The sequence below is a fragment of the Ricinus communis genome, chromosome 8 (assembly GCF_019578655.1).
Source record: "Ricinus communis isolate WT05 ecotype wild-type chromosome 8, ASM1957865v1, whole genome shotgun sequence".
Classification (NCBI taxonomy): domain Eukaryota; kingdom Viridiplantae; phylum Streptophyta; class Magnoliopsida; order Malpighiales; family Euphorbiaceae; genus Ricinus; species Ricinus communis.
In genome coordinates, this window is record NC_063263.1 from 3,163,190 (window position 1) to 3,184,004 (window position 20,815).

General features: G+C 35.0%; 2 protein-coding genes across 8 annotated transcripts; both read left to right on the plus strand.

Annotated features, from left to right (window-relative positions):
• The first annotated feature begins 7,779 nt into the window (after positions 1–7,779).
• On the plus strand, positions 7,780–8,989 carry LOC125370898. Its single transcript, XM_048378327.1, has 3 exons — positions 7,780–8,485; positions 8,573–8,654; positions 8,878–8,989. Exons 1-3 carry the CDS (start codon positions 7,780–7,782, stop codon positions 8,987–8,989), a joined length of 900 nt encoding a protein of 299 aa, XP_048234284.1.
• Positions 8,990–13,078: 4,089 nt separating this feature from the next.
• Positions 13,079–20,005, plus strand: LOC8272351 (O-fucosyltransferase 30). Of its 7 annotated transcripts, none has more exons than XM_015720588.3 (5): positions 13,079–13,243; positions 13,669–13,785; positions 15,907–15,972; positions 17,574–18,091; positions 18,680–20,005. In XM_015720588.3, exons 4-5 carry the CDS (start codon positions 17,637–17,639, stop codon positions 19,743–19,745), a joined length of 1,521 nt encoding a protein of 506 aa, XP_015576074.1. In that variant the 5' UTR covers positions 13,079–13,243; positions 13,669–13,785; positions 15,907–15,972; positions 17,574–17,636; the 3' UTR covers positions 19,746–20,005. The 7 variants fall into 7 exon arrangements, with proteins under 7 accessions (XP_015576074.1, XP_015576076.1, XP_048234206.1 ...); XM_015720590.3 differs by having other exon boundaries at positions 17,621–18,091; XM_048378249.1 differs by having other exon boundaries at positions 13,694–13,785.
• Positions 20,006–20,815: the final 810 nt, after the last annotated feature.

Genomic DNA, 20,815 nt, shown 5'->3' on the forward strand with positions numbered 1-20,815 from the left:
GTTAGGGATCATAGGAAGAGCATAGGATACACTATTGATGATTTGAAAGAGATCATCCCTTCTTTTTGCATACATAGGATACATTTAGAAGATGGGTGTAGTCACTTTCTTGAACATCAACGGAGATTGAATCCTAAAATGAAAGAAGTTGTTAAGAAAAAGATGATGAAATTGTTTAATGTAGGGATCATATATCCAATCTAAGATAGTAATTATTTTAGCCCAATTCATGTAGTTCCTATAAAAGGGGGGATGACAGTTGTTAAGAATAAGAACAATGAATTAATCCCCATTAGAACCATCACAGGATGGAGGATGTGCATTGACTATAGAAAATTAAATAAGGCTACTAGGAAAGACCAATTTCTCATTTCTTTCATTGATCAATTGCTAGAAAGGTTAGCTCAACATTCTTACTTTTGCTATTTAGACGGGTATTCAGGATTCTTCTAAATCCCAATCCACCCCAAAGATCAAGAGAAAACTACTTTCACTTTTCCTTACGAAATTTATGCTTATAGATGCATGCCCTTTGGGTTATGCAATGCCCCTACCACCTTCTAAAGTTGCATGATGGCAATCTTTTCTGAGTTTGTAGAGGACATTATGGAAGTATTTATGGATGATTTTTCTATCTATGGTTCTTCTTATGATGATTGTTTGAATAACTTGTCTAAAGTATTACAAAGATGTGAAGAAGCTAACCTGATTTTGAATTGGAAAAAATGCCACTTTATAGTCATAAGAGGAGTAGTCTTAGGTCACCTAGTGTCCGATAAAGCCATAGAGATTGACAAGCCCAAGATTGAAGTCATTGAGAAGCTCACACCACCTATAAATGTGAAGGGAATCCATAGCTTTTTAGGGCATGCTGGTTTTTATAGAAGATTTATTAAAGATTTCTCCAAAATAGGCAAACTCTTTACTAATCTTTTGGCTAAAGATGCTCAATTCATATTGATAATGAATATCTTGATGCTTTTTGTAGGTCGAAAGATGCCTCAATTTCTGCACCAATCTTGGAACCCTCTGATTGGAGCATTCCTTTCAAAATCATGTGCGATGCAAGTAACTATGCCGTAAGAGCTATTTTGGGGCAACGACGAGTTAAACAGGCTTATGCTATAATTATGCCAGCCACACTCTTGATGAGGCTCAATTAAATTATGCCATAACTGAAAAGAACTCTTAGCTGTTGTTTTTGCAATTGATAAGCTTCGTTCTTACTTGACAGGAAGCAATGTGATTGTCTTTACAAATCATGCTACCTTACAATATCTCCTTTCAAAGAAAGATGCTAAGCCATACCTCATAAGATGGATTCTTCTCCTTCAAGAATTCGATCTAGAAGTTAAAGACTAAGCTAGAGCCGAAAATATGGTGGCCGACCACCTCTCAAGATTAGAGTTGATAAATGAAGAGAATGAGCTGCCCATTGATGACTATTTCAAAGGAGAACACTTAATACAAATCGAGAGTGCAACAATATGGTATGCTGATATAGTGAACTATCTAGTTTGTGGAGTTCTCCCATCTAACCTCTCCTACCAATAAAAGAAGAAATTCATTTCGGATGCTAAGTTTTATTATTGGGAGGAACCCTCCTCTATAAGAGGTGTGGAGATGGTTTGATTAGGAGATGTCTCCCCAAGGATGAGGTTCAAGATGTACTCTCTCGTTGTTATTCCTTAAAATGTGGTGGGCATTTCAGTTCCACCAAGACCGCAGCTAAGGTGCTCCAATGCAAGTTTTATTGGCCAACTCTCTTCCAAGATGCTAGAGACTATGTATTGAAATGTGGTAGGTGTCAGTGGATGGGTAATATAGAAACACGCAACGAGATTCCTCTAAATGGTATATTAGAAGTAGAGATCTTTGATGTATAGGGACTAGATTTCATGGGTCCATTCTTAAGTTCTTACTGAAACAAATACATTATAGTAGGAGTGGATTATGTATCTAAATGGATGGAAGCAATAACATCTCCCATTAATGATGCTAAATTTGTGACCAAATTCCTACATAAGCACATATTCTCAAGATTTGGAACTCCTCGAGCAATTATTAGTGATGGTGGTTCACACTTTTGCAATCAACAATTCGAGAATCTATTAAAGAATTACGGAGTTACTCACAAGGTTGCTACACCTTATCACCCCCAAACTAATGCGTAAGTAGAGATCTCTAATTGAGCAATTAAGAATACTTGAGAAAACTATGAGTGCATCAAGAAAGGACTAGTCATTCAAACTCAATGATGCCCTATGGGCATACTGAACGACATTCAAAACTCCTGTTGGCGCCTCTCCTTATAGGCTGCTATATGGAAAATCTTGCCACTTACCCGTGGAACTTGAACATAAAGCATTATGGGCTACCAAGTTCCTAAATTTCAATCTAGGAAAAGTTGGTGAGAAGAGACTTCTTCAGTTAAATGAGCTTGATGAGTTTCGGTTGAATTCCTATGAGAATGCTAAGATCTATAAGGAAAGAACTAAGAGATGGCATGACAAGCACATTATGAAGAATGAATACAAGAAAGGAGACTAAGTCTTACTAATCAACTCCAGACTAAAGCTTTTTCCAAGCAAACTGAAATCAAGATGGTCGAGCCCCTTCCTGGTCAAACAAGTATTTCCTCAAGGAGCTGTTAAAGAATAATGGAGTATTTAAAGTCAATGAGCAAAGACTTAAGATATACCTCAATAATAAAAGCACACCAGTTAGTGCCTCTTATGCACTACTAAGTGCCATTTGATCTAATGAGGATGAAAGTCAAGCTAATGACTCTAAATAAGCGCTCGTTAAGAGCCAACCCAAAACTTTTTTTTCCTAAGTCTTATTTTTCTTTTTACTTTACTTTTATTCTTTTTCTTTTATTTACTTAGATTGATTTTCTCTTGCATCTTTACAGGTCAACATTAATGAAAGGAATGAAGAAAAAGAGAGAAATCGGGATCGACTATAAGGACATGGCTTGCCACACGGCCGTGCTTAGGTTTGCTTTACTTTTTCAAATGTATTCATCTTAAACACGCCCGTGCCAAACACTGTGCCATTAAATTTCACACGTAGTAGCATACATGGTTTAACACATGGTATGGAAAACGGCCGTGCTTTTTAACACTTATTATCCAGTACTTGACACGACCTAAGACACGACTTCATGCACAACCATGTCCAATTATATTGATTTAATTCAAACGAACAATATTGGATATACCTTGAAACATAACTTCATACATGGCTACGTCCACATGAGTGGGTTCTAGGAATAAAAGGCAGTATGAGTCACGACATGCAACACGATTTACAACACGGCCATGCAGAATTGAACGTTAGTGGACATACGAGCAAACAATTCCGAACATGGCCGTGTCTAACATGTTATAAAAAGTCATCGTTATAATCCTAGCCGTCATATGCTATACTATTCCTACTTTTTACCCTTATCTCTCATTTTCTCCATCTTTCGCATCTTTTTCTCCTACATATACATATACCTCACACTAAAACTTATCGTTTTCTTCATCGTGAGAATAAAAACAGTTGCATATAAGAAGTAATCAGCAAAATGACATTGTTCACCATAAGATGAAGACACGACCATGCCTCCTCCATCAGCTGGACCTTCATCTTCGTGCCAGCGCTCCTCACAGCAACTTCACCCTCTATTATCTTTTTCAGATAAATAACTCAAAGAAAGGTGTGCAATCCTTAGCTCTTTACCCATTCACCCATCTTACAAGATATATTTTCATGACTTAGGATTGATTGGGCTAGAGAACAACATGAGAACTATGATTGACATGTCCAATGGGGTGGGTTTATGAGTATAGGCAGACTTGTGTTCTTAAAGTTCTTTATGGAATTTTTGACTATATTCTCACTTATTAAGGGATTAGTTAACTATGATAAACCCGGGTTTGTTAAATTCCACCTAGAGGGTAAGCAATTGTTGTTATCTTTGAATGAATTTAGTGTTGCTTGTGGGTTTTATGATCACCGATTTGTCATGACTGATGCATGCTCTAGCGCACTTATTGATTTTGAGCACACATGCCCCACTTCATATTGGAGAGAAATAATTAGCCCGAATGCAAATGCAAATTATAATCCAGAGTTAGCAAGAGTTCTATTATAGCTAGTCCCTCCTTATGCTTTTTGCATAGACTCGTCGCATTTACTATCTGTGCAGTAAGGAGAGCACGGGGATAGTCAGTAAATGGGATCTACTCTATTTGCACTGTTTTGATAAGGGGCTTATGCCATATTTAGGTATGGTTTTGCTCTTCAAATGGCTAGTAAGCCTAGGAAGAAAAAGGATGCCATTTGTGGAGGCTCATATATCACTAACTTAGCACATAACCTAAGAGTTTTTTATAATGATATCATTAATATTACACATTTTTGCATGCTTGATTTTGAGTTATTTTTAGGGCAAATTATGTGTTTTTATATTAGAATCACCATGTTTTAGTTTCCTTTGTGTCTCAGGTATTTTTCTAGGTACATCATCAAATTTAGAGAGAAATCGGACCAAAATCGGGAAGAAACGATCAAATCAGATGCGTTAGACTATTCAACATGCCCTGCCAATATGCTCGTGCTGAGTAGCAGGGTTAAGGTCAGAGGGCGTGATGAGATGCCTTACCTATGGCAAGAAGAAGCAATTTGAAATCCTCATTCCGAGAGTGACACGGCCAAGGAGCATGTCCGTGCTGAGGAGCGCGGCCCAAATCCAAGTCGTGCTGAAGAAGGCCAAATGTACACTTTTAGATCAACACGACATGGATCCAGGCCGTGCTGGTCAGCACGACCCAAATCTAGGCCGTGTTGGATGCCGAAACCTAAGTTAAAAGAAAAGAAAAAGAAAAAGAGCAACACGCAGAGAAAAAGATAGAGAGGGAACTTTGGGGTATTGAAGACAGACCTTGAGAGCAACCTTCCAGACGATCAAGAAGAGGAAAACATAAACGAATTCCACTTCAACATCATCCAGATAGCTGCTCTTGAGAATTGGATTGAAGATTCAAAGGAAAGAAGAAGGAAATCTTGAGCTGTAGAGATTGGATCTAGAGTTATTCAAGAGGGGATAGTATCTCACCATTTGAGAAAAGGGTGTTCATGTTCTTTTCGATTCTTGTCTTTTGTATTTGATTCTTGTATTAGTTTGATCATGAACATGTGTAACTAATCTTATTAAACCCATTTGGGGGATGATTTTTAGTCATACTAGGCTTGTTTTGTGCTTAAGTGATTGGATTTTTAATTTAAGATTATAGTTTTCATTCAAGTATAATAAAAACTATTATTTCTTCTTCATTGTTGAATCAATTTGAGTACTCCTTTGTAATTAAGAAATTCAATTGAGTTTGGACAACTGCTTGAGTGATTAAGTGATTTGCATCTTAGAGATAAGTGTAACAACTTACTGGAATAAGAACCAGACATTCTTATTAGTGGTGATTTAAAAATTAATGCTATTCTAAAATCAATTATTAGAAAGAGATTTCAACTTTAGATCTTTAGGATTAGAAATTGGTTAACTCACCAGAGAGGCCAATTTATTTAAGAAATTATCCACAGATCGCAATTCTTAATCAATCAATTCATAATTTATTATTTTTAAGCCGGCTAGCTAAAGGGATCCCTAATTTAGTTAACTCATCTCATTGTCTTTGGCAAACTTTCATTCTCTTTGTTAAAATTTAGTTTTCATTTGCATTCTCATTTATTTTTATTTAATGATCTTCACCTCCTTTTGATCGATTAGATAATAAGAATAGCATGGTAGCAGTAGCTTCTTAGTTCCCGTGGGATACGACATTTATACTTGTCATAGCTAGATTACATTTGATAGGTCCACTTGCCTATAGATTGTTAGTCGTGTTTAGCGAGCTATCAAGTTCTTGGCACTGTTGCCGAGGAATTTTATTTTCAAAAATATTGTGAACTATGTGTTCTTATTAATTTAGTCATTTATTCTTTGTTCTTTATTTGTTTTTGTTCGATTTTATTCTTTTATTCATTTTGTTGTTGGTTATTTATTATTTCAGGTAGTGTATGACCAAGAGGTCCAATCCTGATCTAGTAGACCCTCTACTAGAACCAGAGCAATCCCTCATGCAGCTGAGGAAGTGGTTGAGCATAGAGAAGGAAGAGATTTAGGTTGGGAAAACCATACACAAGGGTGAATCAAAAGACATTACAGTAGAGATGGAAAACACCAATGACAACAATGAAAAAAACCAGGCGATATATGATTTTGCGAAACCATCACTGGAGGGGACGTGAACATGCTTTAAGAGATCGGCTGTCACCGCTAATAATTTTGAGATAAAGCCTAATGTGATTTAGATGGCGCAACAAACAGTTCAGTTCGGAGGCTTGCTAGATGAGGATCCAAATGTGCATATAGCGAGTTTTTTGGAGATTTATGATACCTTCAAGATTAGTAGGACAACAGACGATGCAGTTCGTCTCCGCTTGTTTCCATTTTCTTTAAGGGATAGAGCAAAGTGATGGCTACAGTCACTACCTTTAAACACTATCACTACTTGGGATTCTTTGGCAGAAAAATTTGATCTAAGTACTTTCCTCCCTCTAAAACTGCTAAACTTAGAAATGACAAATCTTCTTTTGTGCAGTTTGACGATGAGTCAATGTACAATACTTGGAAGAGGTATAAGGACCTACTGCTATGCTGCCCACACCAAGGTCTACCAATCTGGTTACAGGTATAAACTTTTTATAATGGTTTGAATTTGGCTACTAAGTAGATGGTAGATGCAGCTGCAGGTGGTTCTTTGAGCAGTAAAACACTATAGCAAGCCCAAAGCTTAATTGAGGAGATGGCCACAAACAATTACCAGTGGCACACTACTAGGAGTAGGACAAGACGTTAAGGGAGTGTACACTAGTTGGATGTCGCTGTAGCCTTGGCGGCTCAAGTAGAGTTATTATCTAAGAAAGTTGATAAACTTCATATGCCTGTCCAAGCAGCTCAAGCAAGCTGTGAGTTTTATGGTGGCCCGCACTATAGTAGTAATTATATATCGAGAGGTATGTTTGCTTCCTCTTCTTCATCTAACCATGAACAGATGGACTATATGAGGAGTCAGCCTAGGCAGCAGAACAACTCGTACATCAACACCTATAATTCAAGATGGAGAAACCATTCAAACTTTGGATGATGGAACAATAACAACTAGGGGCCACCAGGATTTTACCGCTACATCAGTAGCCACAACAATCTGTTCTCCCACCTCAGTCTCCTCATATTCAAGAGAAAAAGCCTAACTTAGAGGAGCTTATGATGAAGTTTGTGTCCGTTTCAGAGACCAGATTCCAGCAGACGGACGCGGCTCTTAGAATTCAAAAGGCCTCCATTCAAAATTTGGAGAATCAGATAAGCCAGATTTCTAAGATAATGGTTGAGAGCAGCTAGGGACTTTGCCTAGTAATACAAAGTCCAACCCGAGAGAGCACGTGAAGGCTATCACTTTGCAATTAGGTAAGCAACTATCTAGTTCTATTCCTATTTCTAATGATGATGATGTTGTGCAGGTAGATTCAAATAAAAAATATGGAGATAGCAAAGTGATGGAACCGGAGAAGGTAGAGGGTAAGAAGAAGAGTCCTTTGAGGGAATACCAACCTCTGATCCCATATCCTGCCAGGTTGAAGCAGGAGAAAGTCTATTAGCAATTCGGTAAGTTTCTAGACTTGTTTAAACAACTGCAAATCAACTTACCTTTTGTTGAAGCTATTTCACAAATGCCCAAGTATACAAAGTTCTTAAAGGAGATCTTTAGCAACAAGAGAAAGTTAGAGGACTTGGAGATCGTGACCCTAAATGAGAAGTGCTCGGGCAATTTTACTGTCCCTTGTGTGATTGGTGATTTGATAATTAGCAATGCTTTAGCTGACTTAAAAGCTAGTATTAATTTAATGTCGGGCAGTTTGTTTACCAAATTGAGGCTGGGGGAGACTAAACCCACTAGGATGAGCATACAGTTAGCTGATAGAATTGTTAAGTATCCTAGGGGTATTGTAGAGAATGTACTTGTTAAGATTGAAAAATTTATATTTTCCATTGACTTTGTGATTATGGACATGGATGGTGAAAGTAATGTACCTTTAATTCTAGGTCGACCTTTCCTTGCAACATTTAGGGCTATTATATATATTTATGATGGAAAGCTTGAAGTTAGGGTAGGGGATGAAACTATTACTTTTGATTTGAATAGTTCTATGAGACAGTCCTTAGATCATGATGATACTATGTTTTTTGTTGATTTACTTGATGATGTTATTGATACACAATTGCATGAGATATTGCTTGATGATCCTTTACAAGTTGCATTACAAGCAGAGGATGAGCATGAGCTATCCAATGAATGTGTGTTGGAGCAGCTTGCAATTTTGTTAGCTAATGAATCAAGCAAGAATATTGACAAGTTTGTTGAGATTAACAGGGTAGGTATATAGAAATTGAAGCCATCACTTAAGGAAACACCAGTTCTTGAGTTGAAAGAGCTCCCAAAGCATATTAACTATGCATATCTAGATGAGGATAACAAGTTGCCTGTCATTCTAGCAGCGAACTTGACACCTGCGGAGAGGGAGATGACTTTGGCCTTTCTTAGAAAGTACTAGAAGGCGTTTGCTTGGAAGATTGCTGACATTCCTGGGATTAGTCCTAGCTACTGCTCGCAGAAGATCCTTATGGAGGATAGTTACAAGCCAATGGTGCAACCACAATGCAGACTAAACCCGAACATGAAGGAAGTGGTTAAAAAGGAGGTAATTAAACTTCTTGATGCAAGTTTGATTTAAGCTATATCTGATAGTTTCTGGGTTAGTCCTGTGCAGGTGGTTCCTAAGAGGGGAGGCATGGCTGTGGTTAAAAATGAGAGGACGAGCTTATACCGACAATAATGGTAACGAGCTTTTGAGTGTGTATAGATTACAGCAGGCTAAATGATGCCATTCGAAAGGACCATTTTCCCCTTCCTTTTATTGACCAAATGTTGAAAAGGTTGTTTGGGCATATGTTTTATTGTTTTCTAGATAGTTTTTCAAGTTACTTTCAGATTCCTATTGCACTTGAGGACCAAAAGAAGACAACTTTTACTTGCCCGTATGGTACATTTGCTACAAGAGGATGCCATTCGGATTGTGCAATGCACCTATGACTTTTTAAAGGTGTATGATGGCGATCTTCTACAACATGATTGAGGAGTCCATGAAAGTCTTTATAGATGATTTTTTTGTATTTGGTAACTCCTTCACTCATTGTTTGCATAATCTAGAACGCATGTTTGAGCGTTGTCTGGATTAATCTAGTCCTTAATTGGAAAATGTGTCATTTTATAGTCAGGAAAGGTATAGTACTGGGATATAAAATTTCGCATGAGGGGATGGAGGTCGATAGGACCAAGGTGGATACTATTGCTAAATTACCCCCATCTAGTTCAATTAAAGCTGTTAGGAGATTTTTAGGTCATGCAGGTTTCTATAGGAGATTTATTAAGGACTTTTCTAAGATTGCTAGACCTTTAACTCAATTTCTTGTAAAGGATGTACTTTTTGTATTTTCTGATGATTGTTTGCAGGCTTTTAAGTTGTTAAAGGAGAAACTAACCATAGCCCCAATTATAGTTTCACCTAATTGGGAGCTACCATTTGAGCTTATGTGCGATGCTAGTGATTTTGCAATTAGAGCTGTTTTAGGACAGAGGAGAGATAAGAAGTTCCAACCAATCTACTATGCTAGCAAGACATTGACTGATCCCCAGGAGTACTACACCACTAAAAAGGAGCTTTTAGCTATTTGTTTTTTGCATTTAACAAGTTCAAATCTTGTTTGGTGCTATCAAAGACTATGGTCTAAACGGACCATTCCGTACTCAGGTACTTGTGTCAGTAAGAATGATGCAAAGCTTAGACTCATTTGTTGGATTTTGTTATTGCAAGAGTTCGATATTGAGATCAAGGATAAGAAAGGTGTTCAGAACTTGGTAGCAGACCACCTTTCTAGGCTAGAAAACCCGACTTTGGAGGCACTTGTTGAGAGGGCAATTGATGAAAATTTTTCAGATGAGTTCTTATGCTCAGTTCAGGTTAATTCAGATATCCCTTAGTTTTCTGATTTTGTAAACTATTTGGTTACTAAAGTCCTTCCGAAGGGTATGGCATTTCAGCAAAAGAAGAAATTCTTTTCTGAATTGAAATACTACATTTGGGAGGACCCTTTCTTGTTCAAAGTTTGTGCAGATTAGGTTATTCAACGATGTGTACATGGAGAGGAGATCCTCCAGATTTTGAGGCATTTCCATGAAGGACCAACGGGAGGTCATCAAGCTGCAAATCACACAGCTAGGAAGGTGCTAAACTCTGGATTCTATTGGCTGACGATCTTTAGGGATGCTAGAGCATTTGTTTAGGTTTGTGATGCATGCCAAAAATCAGGTAACATCTCTGCTTGTGATGAGATGTCCCAAACGAGCATTCAAGCTGTTGAGATTTTTGATATTTAGGGCATCGACTTCATGGGACCCTTTCCGACTTCCTATGATAATAAATACATCTTGGTTGTCGTTGAGTACTTTTCTAAGTGGCCAGAAGTGCAAGCTTTTTCCACTGTTGATGCTAGGGTAGTTAGAAGATTCCTCAAAAGACTGTTTGCTAGGTTTGGAACACCTAGGGCTCTTATTAGTGATAAGTGGATTCATTTTTGTAATGCCCAGTTAGAAAAGGTGCCTAAATGCTATGGTGTATCACACAGGTTTTCTACACCCTATCACCCACAAACCAGTGGGTAAGTGGAGGTGACTAATAAGGGTTTGAAACAAATTTTTTAGAGAAAACTATAGAAGTGAGTAGGAAGGATTGGACGAAGAAGCTAGATGATGCCTTGTGGGCATTTAGGATGGCCTATCGTACTTCAACTGCTTTTACACCATATAGGCCAGTTTATGGCAAAATATGCCATTTGCTTGTTAAACTTGAGCATAAAGCATTATGGGCTTTAAAAACTTGCAATTTTGATGTTGTTGATGCAAGTAAACATAGACAGTGGCAGCTTAACGAGTTGGATGAGTGGCGTAACCAAGCATATGGCAACTCCTTAATCTACAAGGAGGAAACCAAGAAGTGCCATGACAAGAGGCTAAGAAGCACCAAGGAATTCCAAGTTGGGGATATTGTATTATTGTATAACTCACGACTCCAACTCTTTCCTAGGAAGCTATAGAGTCGTTGGTCAGGACCGTTCACCGTCCAGCAAGTTTTCGCATATGGCACAGTGGAGTTGCACCATCTAGAGAATTGAAACTTCAAGGTCAATGAGTATATGTTGAAGCATTACTATGGTAATTCATTGGAGCGAGTCAACTTTGTATTGCATCAACAAGAGTAGCTCAAGCATTATGGGTCCAGCTAAATGACTCGGAAAAAAAAGAAGTGCTTTTGGGAGGGACCTCAACTTTTATTTTATGTTTTTTTAATATTTTGATCATTGATTTTGGAACATTCTTTCTAGTTTAGTCTTCATTTTCATTTATTTTTTGAGTTTTTATATGCCATTAGAATGTTCTGAGGTATGTGGAAGGAAACTTAGATGTTTGACTATTGAAAATTACAAGAAATTATGCATGAAAAAGTGCTGGAAATGAACTCTGGGCTTCAGCACGGTCTGGGCAGTTCAGCACGCCCCATGAGCACACTCGTGCTTATCAACACGGGCGTGTTGTGGGCAACCAAACCGTGTTGAGCTAAAATCGGACTTCAACACGTTTTCCGAGAGTGATACGGGCTGTGAACACGACCTTGTCAAGTAACACGGTCGTATTCTGGGCACCCAAACCGTGTTGATAGAAAAAATGGACTTCAGCACGTTTTCTGTGATTAACACGTGCTATGGGACCGGCATGCCCTGGAACACGGGCGTGTTGAGCCGCGCCATATCACAGGTAGCAAAATTTTCGGTCTCCTCTCTCTTTGCGCGTATAGGCCGATATCCTCTCCTTCTTTTCCTTCAATTTTCAAGTGTTTTTCCGGCAAATCAAGTAAGTTTCTTCTCTTAACTTTGTTAAATACTCCATTTTGGTATGTCATTTTACTTTTTTCTCTAATTTCTTTAATTATTTCTGTAATTGTTGGTATTGTATCTTATTTTCATCAATCTCTTTGTTAATTTCTTTTTATTTCATTAAATTTGTCGCTTTTGTTGCATTTTATTTGTTGTTTCCTTGAATTTCTTGCTTTTTAAAAAAAAAAATTTGATTTGTTATTATTCTTTATTTTGCTTAATTTTTTATTGTTATTTACATTTGTTATTTCTTCTATTCTATATTTGAATTGCTTTATTGCCGTTGTTTAAAATTGAAAGGATTTTCAAAAATTTTAAAGTTGAACATCTCAAGGCTAGAAATTTAAATATATTTATATAATTATTGTAAATTTTCTTATTAGTTTCGTTCTCAATTGAATGATTAAATTTTGATAAATAATTTTTATTTATTAACTAAATATTATTTCTTAATGTTCATTATTTTAGACATATAATTAGTCATAAATTTAAAATATTAGATTTATTAAGTGTAAATAAATTAGCTTCGTTCTTAATTGGATGATTAAATTTTGATAAATATTTTTTATTTATTGACTAAATATTATTTCTTAATCTTCATTATTTTAGGCATATAATTAGTCATAAATTTAAAATATTTGATTTATTAAGTGTAAATAAAATCATTCAATTTTAGGCATAATACGAATTAAATTAAAATTATAAAATATATAATGCTATTACAATTATAAAATTATTTTTAAAGCGCAAATTTTTCTTAATAAACATTTTTTCTCAAATATTTAACTTATGTTCTTATAATAAATTATCTATTTCATTTAATAATTTATTAGTTTCAAACTTATATATAATTTACTTAAATAATAGCGATCCTATGTTATTTTAAATTTATTTATTAAGTTAATAAAGAAATAATTTTAAAATTGAATAGTTTTTTAATGCACCAAATATAAAACATTAAACTGTATCCTATTTTACAGTCTATATCGGCAATTATTTAACATTTTCACAACGAATTTGAAACTAAAAATCAGCACTGCCTACACCTCTTCTGCATTGCAACAGATCAGTACTTATGCGATTTGTAAGAAAGAAGAAGCCATCACTTAGTAACGAGTGATGACTCTTTAAGGAAAGGATAAACAGGTGAAGAATCCCTGTACCCAATTTATCCTTCTTTTATCAATTGAAGTTCTGATTTTTGTTTCTTTATTTAGGGTTTTTGTTTATTTGATTTAGAGGCATGTTTCTCATTTAATTTACTTCCATTAAGTTTCTTTTCTTTTTTCTTTTCGTCTTTTCTTTAAAGCTTAATTATGCTTACTATAGCATAGCAATTAATCTGATGACTACTATTTGAGAATACTATCATTGTTTAATTCTGTATTACCCTGACTAGCTGTTATTATAATGTAACAAATTAGGGTCATTTGATTGTTTGTATATATGTTCTTATAACATTTTTCGTTGTGAAATCATTTTATTATCACAACACTTTTCATCTCTAATTACCTTTTATTGGTGCCAACAATTGATCCGTGCAAAGTGTTTAGTTTAATTTTGTTTTATAGTGGTTGTCTTTTGTTTCCAAAGCAGCTGATGGGCGTACAATTGTTGAAGATTTGAGGATCAACCAGTCAGGATTCTGTCCCCAGATGGACTTTGGTAGCATCTCTAGATTTGTTCTGGTACTGTTCATTTCCTTCTTTTATTTTCCCCTCTTTATCCCTAATAACACCACCATATAGGGTTAGGCTTTCCCCAAGATAAAAACATATTGTTGCTTTAGTTTTTCTTCAAAAATGGGTCAGTCAAGCGGAAAGTCTCAAATTTACTTTGCACCCTTGCCCTTTCTATTTCAATATACAATCTGGTAGTATGAATAAGAGCAAGGAAGTGGTTTAATCTGTTATGCTTGTTAAATTTGTTGAAACGCTTAAGAGGCTTCAGTTAATGTTTTTCTGGAATTTGGTTATTGGCTGAGCTGAATTGATTTGTTAGCTCATGTGAACTAGTCAGTTATTTATCCTGAGATGATCCTCATGTCACTTCTCTGTATACACTTGTATTAAGAGCTCACAGTTTGGGCTATTAGCATACTATCTACTAATTGATAACTTCTAGGTAGATTGAGTCAATTCTTGAATGTGATGCCGTATCAACTTTTCTGTTTTTATCTATAACTAACTTGGGCTGAGGGAAACAGCATAGAACCCTGCAGAATATGTAGCTAATAACTCTGATATGTTTTTTAAAGTATATCTATTCTAATGTGTTTAACTACTACACCTATGGTACTCGTATACTTGAGCTTGTGTCAACTCATGTCTAAATCTTTGAATTGAGATTAGGATTCAGTTCACTTATCTGAGCATTGAATATAATCTGCTAATTTTCTCTTCAACGAATAGCATATGCTAAAATTTCCCTTGTTAATAATCATTGTGGATTGACAAGATAATTATTTTTTTGTTGTCTTCTTCATCTGACCTTGTTGTCAGTCCTTTTCCTGGAACACTAGTAAATTACCTTCAATAGTGATGCTATTTTCAGGTAGCACTTGCAGTTCATGAACAATTAATGTGTCCTTTTTTTAGGACACAGGCTCTAATTATTCATTTATTATTAGTTTTAAAACAATTCTGAATCAAATTGAATTATTTTAAATTCTTTTGGCTGCTCTTATCTTTGAATTTAACTAATTGTTACATATTGGAGCTTGAAAAAATTTAATGTACTGTATTTACAACTGGGAATATTATTCTTTGTGCATGCATTGGTTGAGAGTGCAATTTTTGTTTTAGTAGAAGTGTAGAGCAGAACTTTTTAAATTTGCTTGATTAAGGCCCGTTTTCACGAACCTTTTTTGTCTACTGTTAAAACTAGTTAATTGGTTGAGATTGTGGGATGAAGAGGTGTATGTTAGCATGATAATAGTAGAAAGAGGATGACAAAACTTGAAGTAAATTCTTCACTAATTTGTCTACAAACAGCCTGTTTTCATGAAATGGAAATATCAATTTTGGAGGTGCAGTTTTAATACTTTTGACGCTTGCTAAGTGTCATTTGGCTATGACCTGAAATGCATTAGTGATAGGTTATTAATGAAGGTACTTTTGAATTAAAAGTATAGGCTTAATACCCTACAACTTCAGGTTTTAATTTGAATAGTCTTTTCTTTTTCTTTTTCGGGTTGAGTGAAGAATTTTGTTATCTAATGGTTAGATTGAATTGTATTTGAGAAAAGTTAGGAATGGCAGATTTTATGTATAATGATTGAGTTGGGGATATTATCAAGGAAATGCTGACTCTTACACTCTCTTTGAATGAGTTAATTAATTGGGTAAATAGACTTGTATTGAAATCTATTTTATGAGTTATGTTTTTACTTTCTTTTTGTGCTTTTGGCTGAGAATATTGATGCAAATATCTTGTTACTAGGTCTGTTATGTATGAAAATTATTACTAATTAATGGAAGATATAAAAGGATTAATGACATGGAAACTATTGGGTGGAAATGTTGAAAAGGCACGACCTAAATGTTATGAGAAAACTATTTTTGCTCCATGTGCATGTTGCATTTGTTTTGTTCTTGTCTAAAGTTTGCTGTGCGAATATGTGTGTATGTTTTTAGATGATATTCATGTCATGCATAAGTACAGATTAAGGTAATAAAGGATTAAGAGTAGAATAGGTTGTTTTGATTTGAGTTTAGGCTATAAGTTTTAGGTAGCACTAGTTAGGTATAAATTAGGATTTTGGTGTAGCAATATTTGGATTTTAATTCTATATCTTGGTAATATTTTAGATAGTATCCAAAATCAAGGAGGGGCAACTGATCGGGAAATAATTGAACACGTGGATATAGCAAGCTGTGAGTAATTGATATTGGCTAAATTTATTTTTTTAAAATGTGTCACTGCCATCTTGATGCATACATAAAATATACGTTCATTATAAATGCGTTATCATATGGTTATAATGTTTTCTTATGTTTTATTTGTTAACATATGGCATGGAAAACTTTCATGACATAGCTAGCTATGAATGATATGTGCTATATGCTTGAAACAAAACCATGAATGTGTATATTTTAATAAAATTGATAAGAGGTATTGAATATTCACCAAGTATAATCTCACCCCAAAGACTCTAAAACTGGGAAGTATGTGGTGCTATTATTGCGTCGTGAGTTTGTTGGCTTGGTTTTTGATCTTAGGGTTATGTGTTAGAAGTTGTAGGATTTTGTAGATGGTGATCCATTATCTGAAGGCGCTTATGAACTATATATTTATGTTTGTGCTCATATAAATACGGTACTGCAGTTGAACATTTGCCAATATAATTGGTAGGTCTACTTTTGATATTGGTCATTTTTAAAATACTCTTAGGCCTTTTGTTGTAAATGGTCGCTTAGCCATGGAGGGCACATAATGCCTTTGGTTTATTCTTGTGTCTATAATAGGTGTTTAATTTGGCAATGATGTAAACGTTCATGCAAATATTTTACTAATGAAATTAACAGTTTATCTGTTGTAACATGTCTTGAATTATTTTATTGGGGCAACTTGGGCTGGCATGCGCAAAGGAAAATAAATAAATAAAAAGAGGTGAGACAAAAACTGGGAATGTTATGCGCTAAGTCTTGAAGGAAACATGATGTTCCCTTTTAGAAATAAATCAATGATATGCTTAGAAGGATAACTCTAGTAACTTAAGTCACTGCCAAATTGGATGGAGGTTGTACATTCTTGTGTATGTATATAGAAAACAGGGCATAATTTAATGGGTTCAAATTAAGTTAGTTTAGGCTTGCTACGGGTCTCAGAAGCTTAAACTATCCCGTCCCTAGAGCTAGTCCGACTCCTGAGGCGGATTGGGACAAAAGAAATTGTCTCTTGAAGCCATTCACTCCTTAAAATGATCTCTCTTTAAAAGTTGAACTTTATTAATGAACATCCAGATTTGTCCATAAGCAAACACAAGCTCTCATTTTTTAAAAGCTTCTCACTTAGGAATAAACCTCTTTCTCGTGCCTGTCCTCCTTTAGTTTTATTTGCTTGGAAATATGCTGGTTTAATCTATTGCACATGCTGTCCCATTTCCCAATAACTTCATGATTTACTTTAGCAATCATCACAAATCCTAGATTGGAATATGCCATTGCGTATATTAGTGTATAATAGATCAACTGAAGGCGGATTAGCAAAGTTTTAAGTTTAGAATAATAATGATGGAGTAATAGCAAACAACACATATACTGTTGCACATTTTCCATGGAAATGGTTGTTGAAGGACAATAAATGATGCTTATTTCTTAGTTCATTTGCTAATCAATTACTTTGTTTATGGCGTTTTGTAAGATGATGTCTCTTCCTGCTTATATAATTAAGTCGTTCATTTTCATATTTGTTGCCTTGCAACTACTTGGATATCTTTTGTAACTTTTTTTTTATTTTATTTCACAACTTGTAGAATAATGGATTCAAAATTTAAACAAGGAACATCCTCTCCTTTTCCAGGACTTGGGACAAAGCCATGAAAAACATCCTTCTCCTCTCCAAAAACACAACCAAATCATGGACCAAGAAAAAAACTTCACTTCCTTACAGATCTCCACTCTTTCTTTTACTGATCTCTGTCTTCACTCTCTTCATTTTTCTTGTCTTCTTCACTTCCTATACCAAAACCTCCAAACCTATTTTACAGAATACTCTAGATTCCCAGATCTCACAATGCAGCAGATTCCAATCTCTAACTGGAGGAGAGAAATTCCTGTGGTATGCACCTCACAGTGGGTTCAGTAATCAGCTATCGGAATTCAAGAATGCTATACTGATGGCAGGAATTTTGAACAGAACTTTAATTGTGCCTCCAATTCTTGACCATCATGCAGTTGCTCTTGGTAGTTGCCCTAAACTTAGGGTTTTGGGGCCTAAAGATATTAGAATTTCCGTTTGGAATCATGCGATTGAGCTTGTTAAGACTGGGAGGTTGGTGGGCTGTCTCTCTTTTCTCTCTTTAAAGGCAATTCAGATTTACATGTTTGTACGTCTACATAATAGCATTTCTTTTATAAACTTTGTTGGAGAAGATTATTGATTTCTTATTTCGGGGTTTTCTGAATTTCTTCTAATTGTAATAGTGTTGATGATCTTGTCAATTGACTGTAGAGTTCTGATTTATATGCTGGATTTAGTGGAGCTTTTACTGGACTAATTATAGCAGTGTATCTTTATCATTATTTGGCATTTTTTCTCAGCTGGCAAGAAAAATTCTAAGGGTAAAGGAAATTGAAAAACTATGGAAATCTTTAGTGATAAAGTCTTTATTTTGTGCTGGTTTTGCATATGAGAATCAAATATTCAGCTTGACCAGGATATGTACCCTTGTTGGATTTATTCAAGCAAAGGTTTTGTTTTCATAGAATCTGGAATGCTAGGCAAGGGACTAAAAGTATGTTAAATGGGTTTTGCATATGATTTTCTGATTTGGTAAATAATGTGTATGTGTTTTCCCTTTTTAATGAATACCCTATATTATGCCTTTCTCATATTTGCCTATATTTCTGTCATTTGCAGGTACGTCTCTATGGTTGACATCATTGATATTTCATCATTGGTTCCTTCTTCCATTCGAGCTATAGATTTCAGGGTTTTTGCATCCTTGTGGTGCGGTGTGAATAAGGATTTCATTTGCACAAATAATTTGAATGCAGAGTCCTCTCTATTTGATAGCCTTGGGCAGTGTGGGTCTGTACTGTCAGGGTTTACTGGTAATATAGGCAAGTGTTTATATGCTGTAGTTGAAGATTGCAGAACCACAGTATGGACTTATAAGAATGGAGAAAAGGATGGAGTATTAGATTCTTTCCAACCTGATGAGCAACTCAAGAAGAAGAAGAACATTTCCTATATTAGGAGGCACCAAGATGTATACAAGGTACTTGGAACTGGTTCAGAATCTGAATCAGCCAGTGTTTTGGCATTTGGAAGCCTTTTCACTGCCCCTTACAAGGGTTCAGAGCTATATATTGATATCCACGAAGCACAGAGGGATCAAAGGATACAATCTTTAATTAAGAAAAGTCAATTTCTTCCGTTTGTGCCTGAATTGTTAAATGCAGGGAGGAAGTTTGCTTTAGAGACCATAAAGGCTCCTTTTCTTTGCGCCCAGCTCAGACTGTTAGATGGTCAGTTTAAGAACCACTGGAAAACTACTTTTCTGGGCTTAAAACAAAAGTTAGAAACTTTAAAGCAGAGTGGCCCTCAACCCATCCATATTTTTGTAATGACTGATCTTCCTCAAGGTAATTGGACTGGAAGTTACTTGGGTGATTTGGCTGATGACACAAAACATTTTAAGTTGCACTTCCTGAGAGAAGATGACGACTTGGTGATTCAAACAGCAAAGAAACTCGCAACCGCAGAGCATGGCTTGAGACTTGGATCTTTGCCAATAAGTCTTAATGGAGTGAGCAAGATGAAGATGCACTGTTCTCATCAGAAATTGCCTGACATACTTCTATATGTTGAGGAAAGTGTTTGTGCTTGTGCTTCGCTTGGTTTTGTTGGGACTACTGGATCAACTATTGCAGAGAGTATAGAGCTGATGAGAAAATCTGATGTGTGTACAAATAATTCGTAGTCGAACTCCGACATGACATTTGGCTGGCTGTGGGTAAGTTCAGAATAGTTCCGGGTTCTTTTTAAATCCCAGTATGCAAGCTTGGTTAATAGGAGCCATATCTACAGGATCTCGTTCTATCCTAAGATTCTTGGTGGTTCATTGGGTTTACAGGAGGTAAAGAGTTTAATTCTTTTGTGAACGTTAAATGAATACTTGCAGGCACTATTCTTTTTCTCCGTGGCACATATCCAAATAAAACAATGTTACAGTTTATTTTCTATCGAATGGTTAGTTTAGTAAGTAACTTTTTCGAAGAAAAAAGAAATTTACTAATTAAAATGGATATTAGAAAAAAATTACAAATTTAATGTCTTAATTTTTTAATTTTTTTTATATTTTGGATAGGAATAATCTATATTTGGCCCCTTGTATTTTTTTTCATTAAGTTCTTGCACTTTGTGAGGTTAATTGGGTGTATGTTATTTGGTTCCTGTATTTTTTAATCATACTATCAAATCCTTATATTTAACCAATTAAGTCTATATCTTACTTTTTAACCAATTAAGTCTTTAATTATAATTTTTAAAGAATTTTTAGTTAACATATTAAAATTATTTAAATTAATTTGAAGGCTAGTTCAATAATTTAGGAATTTGACTAAATTATATACTTTTGTTTTTAGTTATGTAATAATGAAAAATTTTAAATGATAAATATTCAAACTCCATGACTATTACATATTTTATTTGGTCATTATCGTGTATGGATTGAATTAATATATGTGATTTGACTAACGTTCTAATTGAATATTTATGAAATTAATAAGTTCTTATTAATATATATATATATATATAATTTGTCTGAGTTTTCTTTCTTATTTGTTAAAAATTGGGATTGTTTTTACAATTATTTTTTTTATAATCAGTTTATGTCTTTCTCTCTATTAGTTCATTTCTTATTTTTATTAGTTAAAACACCATATTTTAACTAATATAACTGATTTAATCTAATAAATTATAATTTTAATTTAAATAATATCAAGTGGTATCATTCCAATTAAATTAATAGTCAATTATTAAAATAAAAAT